Source organism: Typopeltis vanoorti, chromosome 22, assembly GCF_054136105.1.
Source record: "Typopeltis vanoorti isolate ZY-2024b chromosome 22, IOZ_Tvanoo_1.0, whole genome shotgun sequence".
Taxonomy (NCBI): Eukaryota; Metazoa; Arthropoda; class Arachnida; order Uropygi; family Thelyphonidae; genus Typopeltis; species Typopeltis vanoorti.
The window spans coordinates 91321666-91346116 of NC_143570.1; the positions used below are offsets into that span (position 1 = coordinate 91321666).

Sequence of the window (24451 nt, forward strand, 5' to 3'; positions counted from 1 at the left end):
TTGAGTGAGTACTTCCCCTCTCCCCTACAGCAAGTAGGATTTTGCATCAGCCAATCATTCCTATATATATCTCCAAGCCACAAACTGACTATCCATCCCTATCCTGTTCAATTTCAGCAGTAGTTTGTCAAGCAATATTTATTAAATGGCTTTGCAAAATCAAGAAAAATTACCTATAAATATTTCCCATATCTAATACATAAGTACACTGTTATAGAATGTAACAAGGTAACTGAAATGGGTTGAAAGGAGGTCTATCTAAGACCTCCTTTCAACCCATTATGCTCTCACAAAAGGTTTTTTCTTATTAATTCAAACAATGTATTCAATTTCCAGACTAATATTATTTTTTTAATGTAATTATCATTACTAATATAATGGCCTAACTAATGCCATAGAAGGGAGAATCTCTTAATGTACATGTATACACATAAAATAAAACATACAATCCCTTAATGTATGTTGTAATATCCTATCTAGTTCCACAGTCATATTAATTTAAATTAAGCTTCAAGCTTACTTAAAATTTCAAATCACTTCACATGCCTAAATTATTGTTATTTCCTCTTCTTTATCACTCATGTTAAACATTACTCTCATCCCACTCTGAAAGACACCAACAAACTATACATTGTATGAACATTTAAAAGAAAGACATGCTAAAAACCTTTAAAATTTTGTTTACTTACAAAGATTATTCAACTTTTTCCACTTCTTAACAAGTTGCAACAATATTTTTTCTACAAGAGTACTCTCTTGCAACATGCTCATTTAATATTGTGCAGACCCTAACATTTATTTGCAAGGGCTAATTCAACAGTTTATTCTAAAAATATACTTTCCTGTTTACTTAAAAATTTTTTCAGTTGGCTTGTAATTGAAGATATTTTCTACACAAAGACAAACACTATACATAATGTAATACTACAGTATAATGTATGTATTTATCTATGTAAAATTTCTTTAATTAATTAATACAATTTCCAACAATTGTTTTTAAACAGGGTTTAAGTTTTAAGAACAGAAATCAAGCATGCAAACTAAAAAAAAAAAAAAAAAAAATTTTAATTATATAAAAGACTCCCAGCAATTTTAACAGTGAAAATGTTTTGATTTCAATGTTGTAACAGTTCATTATGGTAAAATTGCATGTTCGTTTGAAAACTTACTGAATGTCATTTAGCCACTTTGTAGACCATTTTGTATTACTGTTAACATCACACCACTTTATGTTGAGTTTATTTATACTGTAGGTACCACACACACAGCAGCTGCAACTTATCCAATAACTGACACCAAATAGATTTACAGGCAATTGTTAACTGTACAAAGTACCAAGATACTTGAGTAATTAAAAAAAATGAAAAGCTTCATATTTCATGATTAAACAAGGACTGCCTGGATAAATACTAATAACTAATAATTAAATGGGAAACAGGCTTTTTTTTTTTTATATATATATTGACACATGAAGAAACAGCAATAGTTGTGTTCTGTCTTGTTTACCTTTTCCATAAGGCAGTTCCAACTTTGAAAAATAGCAACAATTGTGGCAAAACCTGGAAGAGAACTTGAGTTTTTTCTTAGAGAGAAAGAGCAACATTTAAAGAAAAAGCACATAAAGTGCCATTCTAGTATAAATAACCAATCTTTGAGAATGGTAGGCTGGTTATATATGAATGGAAACCCAATGCACTTTTGAAATGAGCTGACTTTATTCATACCAAATGGCACTTTATTCTCCAAGTTCTATATGTCTAGGTCAGAACAGACCTATTCATCCTAAGGCTTGCTATGGCTAATAAGGCAATCAGCTGGTCAATGGACATCCACCTATCAAACTGACTATTCTTGGCAGATCAAACAGTGGAGTTACCCTTCTTATAATATACCCAACCAATAGCTCCAGACAAAAACAAATATACATAACCCTTATCCTGAACAAAAAATAGCCATAATCAGTCTCCTCTTTTGAGAAGTGCTGTTTCTTCCTAATGCAATTTTAAGACACCACACAGTAATGAGGAAGTAATGCAATGAGAAATAAGCCAAGGATAGACTTTTGATTCAGCAGTACAAGATGTTAGTTTGTCTGTAGTTTGAAAGAGAATAAACATTTTCATGAGCACTTTTGTCCTTTTAGTAACAGATGATAGGATCAAGAAATTATATTTTTGTGTGCATTTATATTATACTGAAGCATATTCAAACACCAGTTTTAATTATAAAGATGGTTTTTCACATAGAGCCACTGACTTCATAATAAAGTTGCCCTAAGCAGTCACTCCATGGGAAAGCATATTCCTTAGGGCATATTACTACTTTATTAAAGCACATATTAAGGGTTAGCTGCATTCACATCATATGAAAACTACTGTTTATACATTGAGTACAATGTGACATTCAGAAAAGAAATTTATCCAAGTGTCACCAAATATAAAATACACAAAAAAGTCTACAATTTTTGAAAATCAAAATTGTCTCTGGACATAATTATGACAACGTTAAATTTGAAAACTTACTAAAGCCAAAATACACATTAGCACACACATCCTCTCTCTGATTTAACCACCTATTTCAAAGAAAATCATGTTTACATGATTATAACCTCAAGATCAAGAATTTTAATATTGAAAAGTAACATTCAGTTTGAGGAACAACAGTACTATCTCTCAATAAAAACAAAAAACACATTTCAGTAAGAGATGTATATATAAATGATGTACCCATCCAAATGAACATTATGATGCAGATTCAACATTCATGTATAATATTTATTCTGGTAACATTCACACTAATAAGTATCCCTTACAGAGTTTTTTTTCTTTTCATTTACAGATTCTAACCATATAAAAATATACATGGTATTATTAAGAAAGCCAAAAAGGAAGTCAAACTGAGTAATTTGTTTTAAAATGAATATCTTAACTAGAAATACAACTTCAGCTTGTCTAACTGTTGACAGAAAGCTCTGGTGATTCGATAGGTAAATTTTCAGCAACTACTGTTTGTTCCAAGGTAAAATCATAATCAGTCCATAGTGATTCTGGAGATACCAGGGTATTTAAACAGGGATTCACTTGTTGCCATATTTGTTCCATGGCATTTGAAAAATCCAGAGCTGTATGAAGTGTAAATGGCACATCTTGAAGAATTAAGGCACCAAAACTAGGTTCCTGATTAGCAGCATGCAATTCAATAGCATCTGATCTCTTCTGTAGGGTTTCATTCTGGAGAGAGAAAAAGAGTAGGACAACATTAATAAGGAGCACTAAATCATGTTTTAAATAAATGTTTATAGATGTTACTTCTTAAAAATTTCAGATTATAATTAAATGACTTTTATATTCATAATCAACAATTTAATTTTTATAGAAACTTTCCTTGCTTTGTTACAAAACAAAATATTACACAAAAAATTATATAATTGTTTTACACCATTTTACAAGTGTAAGCAAACAAAAATTACAGGTGAAGTAGCTTCACAATTAGGCTACTTGTATACAGAAGCTGTTGACTTCATATCAATTGTCCCAGTATCTCATGCACAGCACACTTCTTTTCAGAAGTGTGCTGTGCATTATAATAATATGGTGATATAATATAATAATAATAGTATTTTTTTTTATAATATAATAATATATAATAATAACAATAGTATTTTAATAATATGGTGATACACCGTTTTACTACTTGTATATAGAAAATATGATTTCTGCATTGATTCAACCTCGGTATCTTTCTGACATTTTTAATAAGCATATTCTAATTTAGAATGTATTAGACTCCAAAGAATGCTTCCAATATTTCAGCCAAGTCAGGAAACAATGTACAGACAGATATGTGCATGCAGTCACTAAATTAGGCAAGTGAGACCGAAGAAGAGCAACCAAAGGTAAGCCTAAAGTCCTTAATACTCTTCTGCCCCCACCTCAGAGGGCTGACAGATGTTCTTGGGCTGATGGTCTGAGGACAAGAATTTTCCAGATTTGAGACAGTTTCATGTACCCAAATTTGTTGAGGTTTGGATAGTTTCTTAAAGCAGATTCCAGGAATAGTCTCTCATTTTTCTATTTGCTAGGCTTGAGTAACAGGGCCTTTTTCTACCATTTCCTGTGCCAGATGTCCAAAACATGTTTTGCAAATTCTGATTGGAAGTAGTGGTGGAATCAGATGTATGTGCTCAGCAATTCTGATGGTCCTGTCTGCCTGGCCATAGTAAAACAGTCTAGCCTACAACTGCATGTGGTAAACACCTACCAGATTTAGGGACTGTGGCTGGTCACTGGGGAAGTAGACAAGCAATGCCAATTTTTTGTATGATCTATAAGTTTACATGGTGTGTTTTTTTTTTAGAATTTTTGATAGATTTTCAGATGTGCCCTAGATACATGGAATTGTGACTGATTTGGCATAGCCTGTATATTGGAGGGGAAGATGGGGAATTATAGCCATCTGCTAAAAGGGTGTAGAGAATGTGGCCAAGTTCAGTTGTGAGGGCATTATTATCAGAACAAATCAAATTTTCTCTGTTGTACAAGGTCTTTATAATTCAGTATCGCTGGCAAGGGAAAGCAATGTAATTGTAGGTGAATGTATCTGCCTATGTGCATGGGTTTCTGTTAACCATGAATGCCAAGGATGCATTAGTTTGCATGTATGTAGAGTTTATTGATTGACTCGCAAATTTATTGATGTGTTAACTCCACTTCCAAATCTCAAAAACTACAGGAACACTGTAGAGATTACTTGGAAAACATCTTTACCATATTTCCCAAATTAGTTTACTGTCAAGTAACTTGATATCTCCCTCCAGTCCATACCTAATATTTAACATGCAATTAACAGTGATCCAAGGACAGAACCTTTTGGTATGAGAGCTATACTTAGACTTGGCTCTCTCTCTCTCCTCAAAACTACTTTTTGATACCAAATAATCTGCTACCCTCCTATCCATATAAATTCTTCTCCTTATTTAAGAAAAAGAAGAACATTTTTTCATGTTAGAATAAAAACCAGATTTATTTATTTTTTTATACTTTACAAAAAAAAAAAAAAAAAAAAAAAGAGAGAGAATAGAAATGAATCAAAATGTATAAGAGGGAGAAATAAAGAAATAATTAAGATAAAAGCATTTACATTTCTTCCCTACTAAGCTATCTTAAAATATCTAAATCTATGCTCTCAACTTAATATTAAGAAGTTAAGAAATATACATCGAATGCAACATCACAGAAGTGTGTGATAATTAAGATAAGATACCCGAGGACTTAATAAACAAGAGACAAAAAACAAAAGATCAATGTGAGATTACATTCACTGGGTGTACTTAAGATGGGGAGGGAGTGATTAAACTCACTGGTACAGTGAAGTTACTCTTGCAATGCTTATTTATTTGGGTCTTTGTGTAAAGTGGTAGCATTGTTATTTCTTAACTGTGTTTATTCTTTGTATTTTTTCAGGTCTTGTTCATTGCATTTCCACATTCTCACTAGATCTCTACATGTATCCATATTTCAAATGCCACTAATTTAGATTATGATTCAGATCCATATAGTACTACTGCTTGCTTGTAAGTAGCAACCAAACATACATTTCTATGTAAAGAAAGGATGGTCAATTACAATTCAATCTTAGACTGAGTTAATAATTCTCTTCCACTGGAAAACTGGTTTCATCTCTTCCACACATACAAATCAGTCTTTAAAGAAATACCATTTACAGACAATATAATAATGCACTATTGTTCAAGTTCATGTTCTGATCAAAAACAACTATGCAAATTTTGTGATACCTTATCACAAAAATCTCAGTATCAGTCACTATTAATCATTCCATCTTCAAGACATAGACTATTTCATGATTAGTTTCTAAATAAAACAAATACAACAAGCACATGTTTGAGAAATAAGCTGTTTTGCCTGATTCAAAAAATAAATTTCTGAATGGGAAAATATACCATTCAGCCTGAACGAAGAACACAAAATTTCTTCTTCTACCATCACTGATAGCATTCACCCGAAATAGTTTCCCATGAAGTCTTTGCTACTTAGTCAGAAGCAGCTTTTTTTTTTTTTTAACTCAATTTTCTTCCACAAAACAAGCACACCAGTCTGAAAACACACACCATACATGGACAAAAACACAAGATAAAACCACTATAGGTTTTATTTATCTGCTATTATTGCCTCTGTATACTAGTCATGATCATTGTGGGTTGGCAATCTGTAATCTTGCTTAATAAGGTGGCACTAAACACTCAGCTCTACAAAGAATTTTCTGCAAAAATTCATCCTATAATAAACAGTTAAAATCCAGGATTTAATAAAAATACCTGTCCATTTATTTATCATATTGCTATTATACCCTCACAATACAAGTTCCATTTTATATGTAACAGTAAATTATACTTTAAATTATTATTAGTCTATTAAAATAAAAGGCATATCTCAGCTTACACATATTGCATATGGAATACTTCATTATTGTCAAACCTTTATGGACACACCTTCAATTCATTCACAATCTTGCATGCTCTGCATCCCTGTCAGTGCATTCACAAGGACATACACTGCTGAATTTGTTGAATAAAAGATGAAAAGGTAATATGAGCAAGATTTAAACTGACATTGGAGGAGGGAATAATCTTTCATGTGGCAAAATAAGAGGAAGGGACAGGAACCACAGGACATCTGTGGAAATCGTTAAAGAAAGTAGGATGTAAGAGAGTGAGAAGAAATGGACCTTTAGAGGGTGGCTGGACCATGGAATGCACTGCCTGATAGGATGGTGGTGAAAGTGTACACACTGAATGGGTTTAAGGAATGGTATGATTGACTATATCTTCAGAATTATGGAGGTCCCAAATAATAAATGGAACTACAGAGCAAGGATTATGACCAACTCAGGAAGTAACCTGGAACAGTGTCCATGGCACATACGAATTTGCAATGGAAAGATGATGAAGTCCACAGGAAATGGTAAAGGGATATTTGAGAGTACAGCAACATTAGGCTACATACCTAAGGTCAAGAGCAGGGGTGGGCAACCTTTTCAGACTCGCGGGCCACATTCAACTTTTATTTTTAATAATCAGGCCACAAGCATTTAATTAATAGAAAATAGTGAGTGAAAAAAAATAATCAAGGTATCAATTTTTATTATATCAATCTTAAAAAAAAAAAAAACACAGAAATATTTCGAGTATGAGATATGAAACAAGCCTGAAAATGAAACTCAATGAAAAATTATTATCACCTAAAAACAAAGTAATATAGTTTTATGCATCACAATATGTATGTCTCCATGCTTAATGTAACTTTTGCGATTGTTTTTCCTTAACCAAATTATCTAGATCCACTTTATAACCTGAGATGTAAATTCGAATCGAAGCATGCAAATGTTCATCAGTTAGTTGAGAAGAAAATTTATTTTTTCCGAAACTTATGGCAGAAAATGCTTGTTTGCAAATGTATGTGCTTCCAAATGTGACTATCATTTGCTTTACGAAACTAATTAATCCTTCAAATTTCTTTTGGTAAGCATCGATAATTTTTTGGGATATTTGCTAACGAAAATGCGTTCTTTAATATTTCATTGTGTTACAATTCCAAAACTTCCATCTGTAGCCGGTTTTGGTAGGTCATCAATGTCGACATTAAAAGGGTTCAATATCCACAAATCATATTGAAAATTCCATCTTGTAAATCTTCAATAATACCAACAAAAGTTTCCTTTTGTGTTTGCCATCCAACTGTAGATGTCAATTTGCAACATATATAATCATGTAGATTTTCTTCCATCATATATTTCTTCAATAGACATAGTTCGCCTTCAAATGCTTTTATGTAAGAAAACAGTTCTGATAGTAATTTACCTTGGCGCTACAGGTTCAAATTAAGTTCATTAAGGTAGTTGTAATGTCTACCATAAATGCAAGAGACATAATCCATCTTTTATCCGATAGTTGTGGGACAGTATTTTCGTGTTCTGTCATGAAAATATCTATTTCTTCACGTAAATTAAAAAATATTTTTAGCACAGCACCTCTACTTAACCATCTAGCACTTGACTAGTAGGTAACGTCCTCTTGAAATGTCCATAATGTCTTTTCTTGATGATAAAATTTTACGGGCCACATGCCATGTAAGTATGGTCAATGTAGCCCACCAGTTGCTGACCCCTGGTCAAGAGGATAAATCAGCAGGAATAAAATATGAGTAGCAACATTAAGCAGAAGATGCAAAAAAAATGCTGGAATATAAAGAAATGTGATCAAAAATTACATGAATAGTACAAAACACTGACAAGAAGGTTGACTAACATGAAAGGCAAAATCAAATGAGAGGCAGTTAACCAAGCAGGCCATAGGAAATTAAAATACTTCTTCCTTTTACTATTTTGACTAATAAAAGGACTTACATTTAAGAACATGCATTCAAGTTATTTATATAATTATATTGAATGTGGATGGTAGGGATGCGATAGAAGTAGAAGAAACAGTTGAAATTCCTGAGTGCCCAATTTGCAAGGCATCCAAGATTTGTCAGTTCAGTGTAATGTGTATATGCACTTCAAGTTGAATTACAAGCTGTGTAATCAAATTTGACTGTATTGCAAAAAATGCTGTGGCCATAGTTGGAAAAGCAATGAAGTTTAGAGAACATACTGCAAAAGTAAGTAAAATAACACTGAAGGTTCACCTGGATATTGAAAAACACTGGCAAGTAGGGATAAAAAATTATTCCGCTTTCAAGTCATTGATACTACAACAACCAAATACTGTAATAACAGGCTTCTAACATAAAATTTGAGATTTCTACACTGTTTTAAGTTTTACAGTTGAGAAATAGTGCAGGAGTTTTTCCAAAAAGCATGGATATTATCTAGTTATTGCATTTCTGGCATAAGCACATCAGATTAAAGGTGTAAGTCAGCATTCCCAAAAGAGAGAGAGAGAAAGAAATTGAGACTGTTGTTGCACATTATCCAAGTAAGGGGGAGGCAAAGTATAATCTTTCTTGCACAAAATATTTGAATATTGTAGCTTGGGATATTTGAGCACTGCAAGGTTTATCATATGAAAAAAGAGGGGTGTATTGTCGTTTCTCTAGCACACACTGCTTTGAAAGAAGTTAATGGACACACCCATGGCCAAGGTGCATCGATGATGCTTCCAAGTCAGTGCAACAGTGTCCAGATGAAATGATTACAAGAAGGAAACTACCGAAGTTTGAAAGAGGTGTTGTGATAGGATGCCATATTGCAAGTCTATCTGTTTGGTAAATTGTTGACAAATTGGGCCATCCCATGTCAACAATTAGTGATACCATACCGAGATGAAAATACTGGGAGTCATCTACAAGTGCTGTGGATGACCAACCAAGGTCATCCACTGTGGATGCCCACAGTGGATGACCAACCACATTCACCAAACATGACCATAGGGTGCTACGAAGGATAATATGTAAAAACCACCATTCGTTGGACAAGATGTTGAATGCAGAGTTGTGGGCATTGAATGGAACACTAATCTGCACAAAAATATCACAACTGAGGCTCACAACATGGATTTCCATGGTAAGGCTGCAATATGCAACCTCCACATTACCCAAACCAATAACATGCAATGCCCTCTTCAGTGATGCAAAGAATGTACAGTGGGATGTGGAAGCTTGGAAAGCTGTGTTATGGAGAGAGAGAGCGGAATCAAGCTACAATCTCTACTGAGCAAATGGATGGGTGCGGCAGATACCTGGTGAGCGTCTCTTAGCAGAGTGCATAACCCCAACTATGAAATTCGGAGGTGGTGGTGGTATAATGGTATGATTCTGTTTATCCTGGTTTGCCCTTGGACCTTTGTCTGTGTTGCCAAGAAAACTGAATTCCAAGATGTATCTGAACATTCTGGACAATGTAATGCTTCCTACTTTGAGGCGTTTCTACAGAACTGGTAATTTTCTCTTTTAGCAAGACAAAGCACCGCATCTTAAGGCTGCTGCTGCTGTAACCGCATGGTTTGTGGACATGAACATTATCACACTTCACTGGCCTACACAGAGCCATGATCTCAACCTACTGAACATTTGTGGAATGAACTGGAGCATTAGGTGAGGTCAAGGGACATCTGTTTCACAATAGTCCAGAACCTCATTACATGCCTACAGAAAGTATGATCAAAAACTCCCATTCATCGCCATGAAAGGAGGTCCTACGTCTTATTAAGATGGGTGCCAGGGCTGTTTGTTGACTACTTTCCAAGAAGTGTGTATTTTATTTTTTTATTTTTATGAACGGTCACAAGACTTATAACACTATAGTGCTATGTGTGGGCAAGTGATTAAGGAGTAAATGTAGCTTGTTGGTTTGGGTCTTAATTGAGAAAAACAGTATGGGGGGGGGGGGATTATTCCAAAGAATAGAGGTGGATAGAATGAAGGAAGATTATGAGAAGTTAGTTCAGTGTGTTTGGTGCTAGACAGTGTATTGGTATAGGCCAGTAACTGCTCTAGTTCTCACATGAGAAGAAAGTGGAGGAATGATAGCAGCCAATTCAGAGGAGCAATGCCCACGAAAGTACGTACAGAAAAGGCACAGTACTGAAACAGACTGTGCATGCTTTTCATAAAAAGCTTGTTTTTAATGGAAAGGACTCATCAAGCAGATTGCACTCTTCTGAATATCATCAAGGTGTTGGGTGCTCCACCCCAAATGTGAGAACAGTACTCCATAGTTGGTCGGATTTCTGACTTGTAAAATGCTAGGAGTTGAGAGGAAGAGAAGTAATGTTTAGAATGGAAAAGAACTCCAACCTTCTCAGAGGCTTAGGAGGCTATGTAAGTAATATGTTTGTGCCAGGATAAACTGGATGTGACAATCAACCCAAGAAGAGAAAGCTGATCTTGAAAGGAAACTGGAACATTAACAAATGTGAGAGGGGATGAGGTAGGATTTTCATGCAGATATTAAAGGCAGGTTTGAGTTTTTATGGCTTTGGTTGATTTCTGGTTTATTGGTACAACAGTGCACAAGGTCAAAGGTTACAAGCAATACATAAATATTCAAAGATAAATTCTTAAATAATATGTGCAAAAATTAAGTTAAGCAATGCAGTATCCACATATAAATAAAATTACAGTCAAATGTGTTTGTGCAAACAAATTCCTTTTAAAAGGTTAAAAACATCATCCAATTTGTCCGAGTCTGGTAACATCTACCTACGTACGTGTCTTTGCTAAACAAGCAAAAGTTTCATTCCTCTCATGTAAAGTGCTGGTACTCCACTAGAATATGACAAATAGTATGACACACATTGCATTTTTTGCACACATGTGGGTCATCGGCCTCAGTAAATAAGAACAGGATGACTGTAACTTATGTGGAGCTGCCTAGCAAGAACAACTTCCTCTCTTCTCTTTCTGGATGCCAATGCTTCCTGCCATGGTAACTGCCACCAGACAGTTAGCTTTGATCTTATAAAGCATCTATAGTCTGTATATGGTACTGTTAAACAGTACTTTGAAAAAGTTTGAGCTGATCTGGTAGCTCCATCCAGTCTCATTTCCCTTAATTCCAAGTAGCTGGTAATCCAGCATAAAGATCAAAATTAAGGGTTTTCATTTTGTACAAAAGTGCACCACCTACACAGCACTGGATGTGGATTATACATAGGATAGGAGATAGCTTGTAAACAGCTTAATGAGTGTATAAATTACACGTTTTTGGTGGCAGCTTTCTTTTATGTGCACAAGTGCAAGATGAACGGTGTGCTTCTCTGCTGTACAATTACTGTAATTTGGTGGGATCTGGTTGTGGAGATAGTAAAGTCAGGAAACACAGCAGCAGCACAACCCACTCTGATTTCTTGACCATTTATACTGATGGCTCAAGAACTGACACCTGTGTTGGTTGTGCTGCTGCTGTGTTTAATGCACACACACTCTGTGTGCATTAAACAATTACAGGTAGACGGATGTAGTAGCCATCCGTATACTTTGATGATGGATGGGATCCATTCTTCACAGGCTGTTATTCTTACAATAATTATCTCACAGCCTTGGAGAACCAGACTTGAGACCCATAATCCAGCTTTTGGACGTATAAATGCACAACAAAGATGAAGCAATGAAGACTGATCTGCACCCCATTCAGTGGAGGATAGTGTGAAAAAGATCCAATGCTCTCTTACACTTTTCTCTCAGTTGACAAATGTGTGCAAGGAATTCCTATCAATTTTCTGTTTTCCATCAAAGATGAGTCCCAAGAATAACTTGGCTTTTGTTGCTATTGGAATAACAGTTCATCCCATTCTTAATTCAGGATCTAGGTAAAGAGTGTATTTTTGACAAAAGTATACAGACACTTTTCTGCTGAAAACCTGAACCCATTACTAAGAGCCCATAGAGAAACATGATCAATTGCTTGCTGAAGTTGTTTTTCAATTACCCTCATGTTATGAGAGTGACAGTAAATTGTGAAGTAATAAACATATAGAGCATGGTCTGCAGTTGGAAGAAGCTGTTCAATCACTGAAGCTTCTTCGCTGCAACCTCTATGTCAAAGAAAACTGAAACCAGATGTTCTTTCTTCAGGAATGATCTCTTATAGAAGTTTCTAAACATACCAAATGGTCCAAAGTTGACTGATTGATCTCTATGAAAGCCCCACTGGAGAGAAGATCATTGCTTTCTAAATACGAGAGAAGTCTGCATTAACAATTTTCTGCAATATCTTACAAAGACAGTTGGTCAGAGCAATAGGTCAACAATTATTTGCTTGTGTTGGATCCTTTGCTGGTTTTGGAATAGCAATCCCAAAAAAAATTTAGCAACCCAAAAAAACCTGACTTATGCCAAGAATCTGAATTTCTTGGCATAAGTCAGTAAATATTGATGCATATTGATGAAATATGAAGAATGAAATATGCTTTTCATTTTTTTAAACTACTCAAGTATCTTGGTACTTTGTACAGTTAACAATTGTCTGTAAATCCATTTGGTGTCAGTTATTGGATAAGTTGCAGCTGCTGTGTGTGGTACCTACAGTATAAAGTTTTATTTTATACAAGTTTTATTTCGTAATGAATATCACAGGCATTACTGCACTAAGGCGAGACAGTTAAAGAGCTCTTTTCTAGTTTCTCGTTAACAAATGGCAGATTATATGGCTCAAGCACACTGGTAGAAAAATTTAGCAACTGTTTCTCTTGCTGCTTTTTCAATATTAAAAATTCAGGAGGATATGAAGCTGTTGCTGAGCTTCTGCCCCAAAATTTTCTCCCAACATGCAATACTTTAGGATCAACAACAATCTAAGGTAGACAAATGGTGTGTTCTGTATCTTCAATTTCATATTCATTTTCTGGATTTTATCCAAGCACTGATCATTTGATTTACCGATGAAGTAAATTTGATTCAAGATTGTTTCTGACTCTGACGTGTCACATAAAATGCTTTGGCCCAAGCACACACTTAGAAGCTATTAAGTTTGATGTGATATCTACAAAATATACTCCATATCTATGTTGATCTTTCTTGGCTGTCTGGCATTCTGGGGTCCACCAAGACTTTGGACAGAGTGGAAATTAAGAGGACAATGCTGTCTGACATGTTTTACTGCTTCACTGATAGGCGTTTGATTGACCATATCAGCATTAAATTTTGCAAGATGAGAAAAAAGTGTTCCAGTCAGCCTTGTCCATTTTCCATATGGGCATCCATGTAGGAGAACATGGTTCTGTGAAGACATTGTGCAAAGATCAAGAAAATGATCGTTTCCATACATTCTCTTTAACATCCCACGTGAGCAGTAGAAGAATGAAAGGGGAGCAGATCGTAAGATCGAATACTAAATGAGCAGGTAGGCATATGGTAAGAAGAATTGAATCTATTATTCAAAAGGGAGAAATCATTATTGTCAAGGTTTTGTTCAATGATACAACCTTGTCTATTTGTGTTGCCACTATCCCACAGAGTATTGTGAGCATTAAAATCACCCATAAGAAGCATGGATTCAGGCAGTTGCAAAATAAGGTTATCAAGATCAATTTCATTTAACTCAGCACATGATGGTAAATAAACTGAACATACTGTAATAAGAAATCTAACGGTTTCATCTATATATATAGATGATCTAATAAAGAAGTGGAAATCTGTAGTAAACCCAGGAATAAACATCAATCAACATACAACAATACTTTTTGCAGATGATCAAGTAATTATATAAAAATCAGAAGATGATCTACAGAGATCCCTTCACCATCTATAGCAATTAACTAGTGTTGGATCGTACATCCTGGCTCTGAATCCGCCATCTTGTTAGAACGTAGTTCTTATTTAAATTATCTGGTTTTTATTATCTTAATTAATTATATGCATCCGAATAATTGAAGATGCTCCACACAGTTCAATGTCACAGAATCTCAGAGTAACTATTCTTAAAGTAGAATTCTCTATTTCTCTCTTAGTCAACTAACACTTAATTTAATTATGAGGCAGTTATCACTTCAAAGGGGGAAACACTTTAAAGCTCCATACTTCGGCTATATTTAGTAGAACGCCACAGTTAATGTTAAGATATATCAGGCAGAGCTAACTCTTATATCTTCACGCTGAAATATAAAAAAAAATGGACTGCTCTTACCGGGTTACATCTTTTACACATTAGATTCACTATAGGCACACTTAAAACTGTAGTTAACTATCACTCTGCAGCAACACTATTCAAAAGAAATGTTCACTATAATAACTGAAATGTTAAATATAGAGCTTCATAAGTCATGATGCACTCGTATTAGGTAATCTACTTATTCCTTATTTATTACTATGCATTAAATTCAGCCTTGCACTGTTCTTCTTCAAAACAACTGGAATTCGTTGTAATTTTAGAATTCCGTAGAAATATTCTGAATTGCCTATTAATTTCCTGGTCCTTTCATAATCTATTTATGGCATTTCCAAATCCCCATTACTGCCACCCCTTTACTTCACTCTGTGCTGTCCTGAAAGCTTCTGCTGTTTTCCTTCGTTCTCCAATTAAATACGTTCATTCTTCCCACCAAAATCTGGTTCTAGCTCGTTCAGCTTATATCAACTTCTTCTCCCTTCGAATACCGTAGCTCACGCTCCACGCACGTGCTATCTAAAATTAACTCTGTTTCCTTGACAACAGCCAGTCAAATCCAATCAGAAGAATTACATAAAATGACTTTCTCTTTCAGTAATGATAAATAAAAAAAACATCATAGTTCACATAGGGTACATTAAACATATATATACAGTTTCTTACAATATTATTATAGGAATAAATTAAATAAATTGAATGACATTTTTATACAGTCTTTTTTATTACTATTACATTACTTAAGATTATATTATTAAATAGTAATAAACAAAATTCAAGGCAATTATATGAATAACACACAATAAGCAAGAGATAAACAATAAATAATATTTACAAGTCTTGCCTTTGACATGGAGAATTATGTTGGATTCTGAAAGAAGTATTAACAATTTTCATTTCTCTTCATTTAGAATCCAACACTAGGTTGGATTCTAAATTTATGAATCTCATTAAAGAAAATTAAAACTACGGCATTCTGGGGTATATATCCCATATGAACAAAAATAGTAATTGGAAACCAAACTCAAGAACAAGTAACACATTTTCAATATTTAAGATGTGACATAAAAACTGATACAGATAATGCCAGCCTGTTTGTCCGAGTGGTTAGTGTATCCGCTCTCCAGCCAAAAGGCTATGGTTCAAATCCCATTGTGAGCATGGTTGGTTGCGATTGTCTGCGAAAATACTAGTGGTGGTGGTGGACAGTAGATGGCATTGGTGTAGATGATGCAGTTCGCTGTAGTTAGAGGATTGAGTGGTGAAGACAGTTGTAGAGCAAGTGTCCTCCCTCAATGAGTCTCAGACTCCCTGGAGGTGTCAAGTATTAATAATAATGATACAGACAATAAGTTATGCCATTTCCAAGCAACTTGCAGTACTATAAGATGAACAACAAAAGGTAAAACAAAGAAGGAAACAAAATTTTATAAAGTCATGGCAGTACCACTAATACTACATGAATCAGAAAGTTGGATATAGAGGGGAAAAAATATGAAAGTAGAATATAAGCAGCTGAAATAAAATTTCTTAGAGCAGTTAAAAGGATGTACAAGAATGGGTAGAATATGAAATGATGAAATCAGGAAGGAATTACAAATACAAGCAATAAATGATAAAATAAGAGCACCAAACAAATTGGAGAGAACATATACAAAGAATGGAGAAGGGAAGATTACCCAAAGAAGTAATAAAGTATAAACCAAAGGGGGAAAAAGAGACATAGAACAGTGCTTCCCAAACTTCTGGATGTCAGGGCCCCCTTTGCAAAAATTAAAATATTTCATGGCCCCCCTCAAAAAAAAATCGTAATAGAGAGATATATTATTATAATATTTATTGTATTTATATTCAATACAAAATATACACAGCGAATATTGCAAAAATCAAATGCATATATTACATTTTTTGCTTCTTACTGTTTGGTTCTGAAGACAATGTGGGCTGTTCCGGTAAAATATGAAATACTGTCTTTTTTTTGGGTCTGTTTCTGCTTCTTCTGATTGTTCGCAGGAATTTTTTTTATTTTTTATCAGTCACTTATCAATCTCAGGGTTAAATTTTTTAACGTAGAATAGATCAAATAATATCACCACTTACCGATACTGGCACACCACAGACTAACAACATGAAATTAATGAATATTACCTGAATAAGGGAATCCTCCAGACCAGGAACATTTTTCTCTTTTGTGACTTTTTTCCCTTTAAGGTAATTAAGCCTAACGCAAAACAGACAGCAAAGGCAGGTTATTAAAACGTGCATATGGTTGGTGCGGTATCAACAAAAGATCGCGCAACCGAAAGATAAAAGCATAGCTGACAATTGAGTTGAAATGCTAACTCTCTTCAACCGAATTCCATATGTGAAACTGCCATAACTTGTACACAACACAAGATCATTATATATATATATTACTTAGTTTTAACACTTTTACGAATTTTAACACGTTCGGTTGAATTTTATTGCTGCCTTGGGAAATCGAACTCGCACACATCTAATTAATAACGATAGTTTTTAGTTATATACTGTGTTTGCCCATGCAACATATGGTTTTGTTTCAGTCTATACAGCATAGTTTCTGTATGAGGGGACATGTGAATCATTAATTAGTGTTTTTATCCCAGTTGCCTCTAATTGCACTATTTGTTGAGAAATATATTACACAAACTCCTCATATCTTATTCACTGGCATAATAAAAGTACTTGTTTTTATTGCCACTGCAGTATAGTGGCTGTTAGGGAGGGCGTGTTGTTTACCACTGCAAGCGAGTTACTATCTCCCCACATGAACTTGTTTAAGCTTTTTTTCATATGTGAAGTATATGCGAAACTTTTATTGCTAACAGAAAACTAGCTCGGATGAGAGTGATAATATAAAACGAGTTTTGATATGTACATAAAGTCAATATCAACAGTCCCTGATTACGAACGCGTGATGAAAGGGACAGGAAGATTTGGAGCTTCCCTGGAGAGCATTCGAAGTAAATACAATTAACCACTGCTTTGAAATGAAACTTATGTGAATAAGCATATATTTAGTAATATTCATTAAGCATCGAAATATGCAGGAAGCAAAGTTTGTGAACCAACACCAATGTGTGAATTTTTCCATTAAAATATAAAAAATAACAAAAAGAAATAATAAAAGTTAAATACGTTTCTTTTAAAATAAAAAAAATCTACTTAGTCTTAAAACATTTAAAATTTGTTTTCATCATTTCACGGCCCCCTTAACAAAACCTACGGCCCCCAAGGGGACCGCGGCCCACAGTTTGGGAAGCACTGACATAGAAGACTTAAAAATAGAATGAAAATCATACAGTCCTTAGGATGCTGAAATAGGTTTTTAGCCTATATTTTGAAAGAAGATTATGACTTGTCTGGTTTTCAAGAAACTGAGGTTTTTTTTTTTTTTAAATTTAGATTTACGGCCAAAGCAACTTAGGCTATAAGGCCAGTGTAGTATGTACGTTAATTGTGTGTTAATTGCCTCTTCTGAGGGAGGAAAAAACCAGTTTCGAAAAAAAACCCAGGTTGAGAGCATACGTTTGCCAGGTTTATATTTATCAACTTAAATTAAGGGGATATTAAATCCGACATAGTTTTAAAACCGAATAAGAAACTCAAAGATCGGAATCAGAGAGTTTCTTGCCGAATATAGTAAACTATAAAGTATCGGCGACACTAGCGTTAGCCAATGCAAGTGATCCTAGTACGTAGTACAATACCTTATTAGCTTATTAGCTCTTTATACTTAAGTATTTATCAACTGTTTTTAGGAATTATGATGGCCAGTGTACATCTCTTCCTCGTAAAATATTCAATACATATAATGTGTCAGGGTCATTTGGCAAGATTAATTTACTTTCAGTAGATACTGAAGTATCCTTTTTTTTTCTGTGGGGGTGTCTAATGGTTTATCTTTAAGATATTTTTTTCACAAGTGGGTTCTCATCGAATGAAACCATTTTTGGAGATGTCTTCTAGAGTAAGACTATAGGTCATGTGATTTGTGTGATCAACAGAGAAGCACTCACAATCATAAAGTTCAGGTATGGTGAAATTATCAGATAGTGGAACAGACATATGCGCTTGAAATGCTGTTGACGTTTTCTTAGTTACCACCTTCTCAGCATAAGAGGATCAATCTCAGGTGTAGTGGTGACCTTCCTTTTTGCATCCTGATATGATATATTTTGTTCTGTTTTAATTTTTTTTTGTATTTCTTTTTATCTCTCTACTTCTGACTTGCACAGGAATAAACTGGATGATCTCACTGACAGTTGATACATTTAAATTTTTTTTATTTTTTTTGCAGAGCAAGATTTGTTATCGGGCACAGATGATAGAGCCACAACAGACAGTTTGGGCATGCCCATATTTCTGACATTTAAAGCATCTTAGTGCATTAAGGATGTGCACTCTAACAGGACAGTTGAGATACCCTACTTTTACAGATGTTGGAGGCATACATGTATCAAAAGTAAGGATGATGTTCCTGGTTGGAACCAGGTGACCATTCCTACATATCTGAATGTACCTCATACCTGTCACTCCCTGATCCTTAAGTTCTGAACATATCTCTTCATCAGGAAGATCAAGGAGATCCCATTCTGATATCACTCCTTTACAAGAATTAAGTGTTTTATGAGGTGTTCCGTGATTGGTATTCCACCCATTGATGTTGCTCTCAGTAGTTTTTTAGTGTTGCTAACAACATTTCCACAAGCATATCACCAGAACGTAATTTCTTAAGTTTTGGGAGATCCTGCCAGTCCTAAATCCTTCTGAATAAAGAATGGTGCCATTTTCTCTATTGACTTTACACTTGTTGCATGGATGATAAGAAATACTGGTGCATTTATAATAGTATCATATGTCTTGTTTATTTACTTGTGTTACCAAATGATGTATATGTATCTACAGTATCAGCATTCAGTTTGGACTTTATTAGGGTTCCTAAAATGTTCGAGGATGAAGAATTCATGCTATTGAAGAAGCTCAAAAATGGAGGAAAGAGTACTGTAAAAGGAATCAAAGATGATAAAGGGGATGACAAAGATGAAAACCGAAGATATGGATATGAACCAACCAGTGACAGAAACATACTAGAAAATTTTCAAGAGGAATGCAAAGAGGAGTACATATCAAAACTTGAGGTAGAAAAGCTGTCAAAAGCTTGAAGTGTTGATGAAAGGCAGCTGGAGTAGATGATCTGGAAAAGGAATATGACAAGGTGCCCAGAGAAAAGCTTTTTGAAATACTTCAATTATATGGAGTGAAGGGAACATTATACAGAGCAATATATAGTCTATATTTAACCACCTTACTGGCCATTATGAATCAAATACGCATCATCATACGCTTCGAATCCATCATATATTTCAATGTAATATCAATGATATTACAATTTTAATATGGACTTCGCATCCATGATAACCTTGATGTCTATAGACGTCTTGGCCGGTAGCATGGTTAAGTTGTCAGTCAGCAGTTTAGAATTGAAGTAAATACAGGAAGATGGTTTAATGCAAAATCAGGGATGAGATAAGGATGTACTTTATCTACACTCTTATTCATTATCTATATGGATCGCATTATGAAAGAAAGTGGCATTAGGCCTGATATTAGATTTGGAGATGTCAAACTTAGCTCTTTGCTTTATGCAAGTGATGATGATGTACTCCTAAACACATCTAGTGCAAGTCTCCAGATTCTCTAACTAAATTGAATAACAGCTGTAACAAATGTGGCATGAAAATCAGCAATGAAAACTCCAAAACTATGAAAATAGGCAGGAGCATATAAAACTACTGCTTGCATTCTGAATAGTGATCCTATAGAACAAGCAAAATATTTTGGCTATTTAGACACAGTTTTTAATGAAGATGGCAGGTTATATCTAGAAATGGACAACAGAATAGGCAAAGCTGGTATGGTGGGTAGCCAGATGAGTAAATTTATATGAAATAAGAGAGAAATTATTATTATCATTACCCCAAGATCCCATGGAGTCAAAAACTCATCTAGGAGGTCCTTTTATTATACACACAGCTCATCATACCATGCCTTAAACACACTCAAATTCTATGCAGACACCACACTCTCGGGCAAGGCATTCCAATCATTCACAACTCTGTATACAAAAAACCTGCTTCTCACTCCCCTACTCACACCCCCTCCTTATACTAACAACGAGCAAATCTCATTTGCTCGTTGTTAGTGCCTGCATGCACATATAGTTTTGTTCCCACAAGAAGTATCTCCACTATATCTTCCACAAAAGTTGTCCTTAGACCATTTTCTCCAATCAATGTCATCCTTCCATCATTTTTTTTTTTTTTTTTTTTTTCTGGCTACATATCGAAAGAACACCCTAGGATTCCTTTTGGCTTCACTAGCTAACTGCTGCTCATACCTTACTTTTGCTACTCTTACCAACCAAGTCACCCGCTTTGCCGAGTCTTTTTAATCCTCATGGAACTGCTTGTTATCACTTATGCTGCCTCCATAATGATTTTTTTTCTTCTCTGTATCGCATAATACTTAATCTCTACATTCATCCATTTCACACCTACCTCATTTAACCTTCTGACCCTAGGAATACATTAAGACATTGCTTCTACTAGATAGTTCTTGAATATCACCCAAGCTGCATTAGCCAAAACACAAAACTAACAGTATATAAGACAGTGTTCAAACCAGTTTTAAGTTATGGTTCTGAGAGTTGGGTTAGAAATAAAGCACTTGATCAAAGACAAAAAAGCACAGATATGAGAGTTCTGAGAAAAATGAGGGGAGTGAACTGATGGCATCAATAGCAGAATCATTAAAAATGAAGATATTAGAAAGAACGTTGACATTATTAGCATTCAAGAATGTGTCAGCAGAGCTAATTTAAGGTCAGAAGTGCCTTAGCACAGAATGTTAGATATAACAATATTTCAATGCTCGCAATAGATTGATTTAGAGGAATATTGATAGGAGATTAATAAGAACATAAACTTAATCATGCAGTGCTATCATAGTAACCTAAACATCCCTTGGAGGTACATATCAGGAAATTGATGATGAATTCATGCTCAAGGAACTTTTGATTCAGCACCAGAGCTCCATACCCATCACGGAGGACATGGACATCCAATGAACTGGCAAGCAATGACTGCACTCAAGAATGGAATGCCAGGGCTACCTAGGCTGCTATACCAGCACCACAGCAAACCTTGGATTCTAACCTTGGGGATGAGAGACTTACTACAACACCAGTAACTGGTGCAGGCAACCTCACTAACCGAATAATCCTGACCGGGCCATCCAAGACTACCTGTCTTGCAGAAGCAGAGGCCAAAGTTGTGCAAGACTACCAGGATCCCTATTTCTGGATGTCCATAGCAAACACAGCTGCAGGGCATTGGATCCCAGTGATAGTGGTCTGGAAGAAAGGAGATTAAAAAAAAAAAAGAAGTAGAGCAAAGAATTTGGGAAGAAAGCAAAGGGCTAGCACCATCATTGGGAGGTCCCCTCCACAGGTAGGGTTTTTTTTTTTTTTTTTTTTTCACCAAAATTTACTTAGTTTCCTTACGCCATTTGAGGATGTTGAGGAAGTCAGTGTTTAAGTCACTGATCATGGAAGATCTGGAGGCATCTTAACATTAGAGTTTTACAGGGTTTATCAAATAAGGAAGAGAGAGATTAATAGTACTGCTCATTGGCACACACTTAGGGAGGAGGCCAAGGGGCAGGGCTTTTGCATTAATAGAAATACTGTTATGTCCCATGAAACAAGTGTTTCTAAAAAAACACTTGTTTCAAATGGGACACAACATGGTGAAATTGGATCATGCCAGTTCTTTTCTCTCCAGGGCAGAGATTCTATTTTAAGATTCTATTAAAGGAATAGCGAATAGCTGATTAAGATTTAAAATTAAAAAAAAAAAGCTTACAAAATTTTTTTTCGGAAGTTTTATGAAATTTATTTGATTGTTGACTATCATAGCATTATGGCATAGGGAGTGAGAGGTGTGATTGAAGTCTGATTAGATGAGTAATGATGAATTACTGACCATTTAAAACTATATAATTTAGAAATTTATGTACATTTAACCATACAAAAAAATTTTACATGATATTCTATCTTTTTCAATTTAGCTACTTGAATACAAATTCTATCCTACGGTTCTTCTTTATGAACTGGTCAATAACATCGTCATAAAAAGTTGGTTGTAACTTAATTTTCCCAAGCAACACGCACACTTGTAAAGGCTGGCTGAAGCTACTTTGAGTGCATGTGGCCTGTGTTAAGACATGTGAAGGGAGTGAGAATTTGGAAATCATAGTAATGGTTTTGAGAGTATGGCATGAGATGGAAAATACAGACAAGATATTTAGTGGGATGTTGCTAAAGGCCAGGTAACAGAGGGTAAAGAGCCAAAGTATATAAAGTTTATTCTGGTAAGTGCAAAACAAGTGATCATTATGGTTGACTTTACAACAGTACATAATGAGAAGAAGAAACAGTATATAGTAGTAAGGAAACAAAATAACTTGAAATTTTGAGAGCTAAATGTCTAAGACATCAGTAGAGGGAACACAAGGTTCAAGATTTTAGATTTGGTCCTAGCATCAGAGGATCGATTACAACCGATGTGTCATCCTTGTTCCCAGTCAGTAAGCGTTTACAATTTTGATGTGGAAGATGAATAGATATGCAGAAGCACCAAGGAGAAAGAAATTTATGTGAAATTATAAGGCATGTGATTAAAATAATCTTAGAAATCAGCCTGGGACAATTCCAAAATAGAAGAACTGGAAGTGAGGAAGACAGGGGGAGAGAGAGAGAGAGAGAGATCACTAGTATATGAATCCAGTGAAAAAATATTAGAAGCAATAGCAACATACATATCTCAAGCAAAAAAGACAACACATTTGGTTAGCACTGATTTGATATGGGGCATTTTGTTTCAGTAAGTAATACGATTCCCTTTTACAGACAGGCCTCCTATATATACTGCTCCCTCCCCCCTGGATTTTACAAAAAGGTGCTCCTTGATAAACTGATATTTAAGTTGCAACATAAGGGTTTAGATATAAGTTGGATTCGACACTGGCTGTCAGATATTACACCTACCAGCCAATGAATTAGGAACCTTTATGCAGATGTACATAAACATCACTTAAGCAACATATATGCAAAATACTTAGTCACATGCGTCATCATGTGTTCTAAGCAACTATTTAAGAATGCTGTTGGTCAGTAATCATAAACAACATTGATTCACAATGGGAAAAACAAAGGATCTTTCGGAGTTCAATAAAGGGCTTATTGTGGGTGCCCATCTGGCTGGAGCTACAATTTTGAAAACATAGAGCTGACTGGTTTCTCAAAAGATGAGATATCCTGGGTTAATCAGTGGAACAATAACCCTCATTGCTTGTCTAAGAGGCATAACTGTGGACCTATGACAGTCAGTCAGAAACAAGGTCACCATCATCTGAGAAGGCTTGTATGAACAAACAGAACTTCCTGTATGCAGCAATTGACTGCAGCATTTAATACAGGCTGTTCCTGACTCATCTCACTGAACTATGCACAGGTAATTAAACAGGATCTGTATTGACAGTTGCATGTTTTATGGAAACCACTGATTTCTGCAAAGAACTGAAAAGTTCATCGCGAGTGGTGTCAGGAACACGATGACTGGACAATGGAAGATTGGAAAAAAATCATGTAGTCTAACGAGTCACAGTACATCTTGTTCTGTGCTAATGGTAGGCAGAGAGTTTGGCATGAGTCCCATGAAGCAATAAACCCAGCTTGCCTTGTAAACAC

At 35.0% G+C, this 24451-nt stretch overlaps 1 protein-coding gene across 2 annotated transcripts in view; it reads right to left on the bottom strand.

The window, feature by feature from the left end:
- Positions 1 to 664: 664 nt before the first annotated feature.
- The window catches only part of LOC150094565 (uncharacterized), a 65535-nt gene continuing 41748 nt past the window's right edge, over positions 665 to 24451 (bottom strand). For both annotated transcript variants that reach the window (XM_090412015.1, XM_090412016.1), the window contains exon 3: positions 665 to 3230. In XM_090412015.1, the coding sequence (XP_090268141.1) occupies positions 2952 to 3230 (279 nt within the window). In that variant the 3' untranslated portion in view covers positions 665 to 2951. The remainder of the gene's footprint in view (positions 3231 to 24451) is intronic.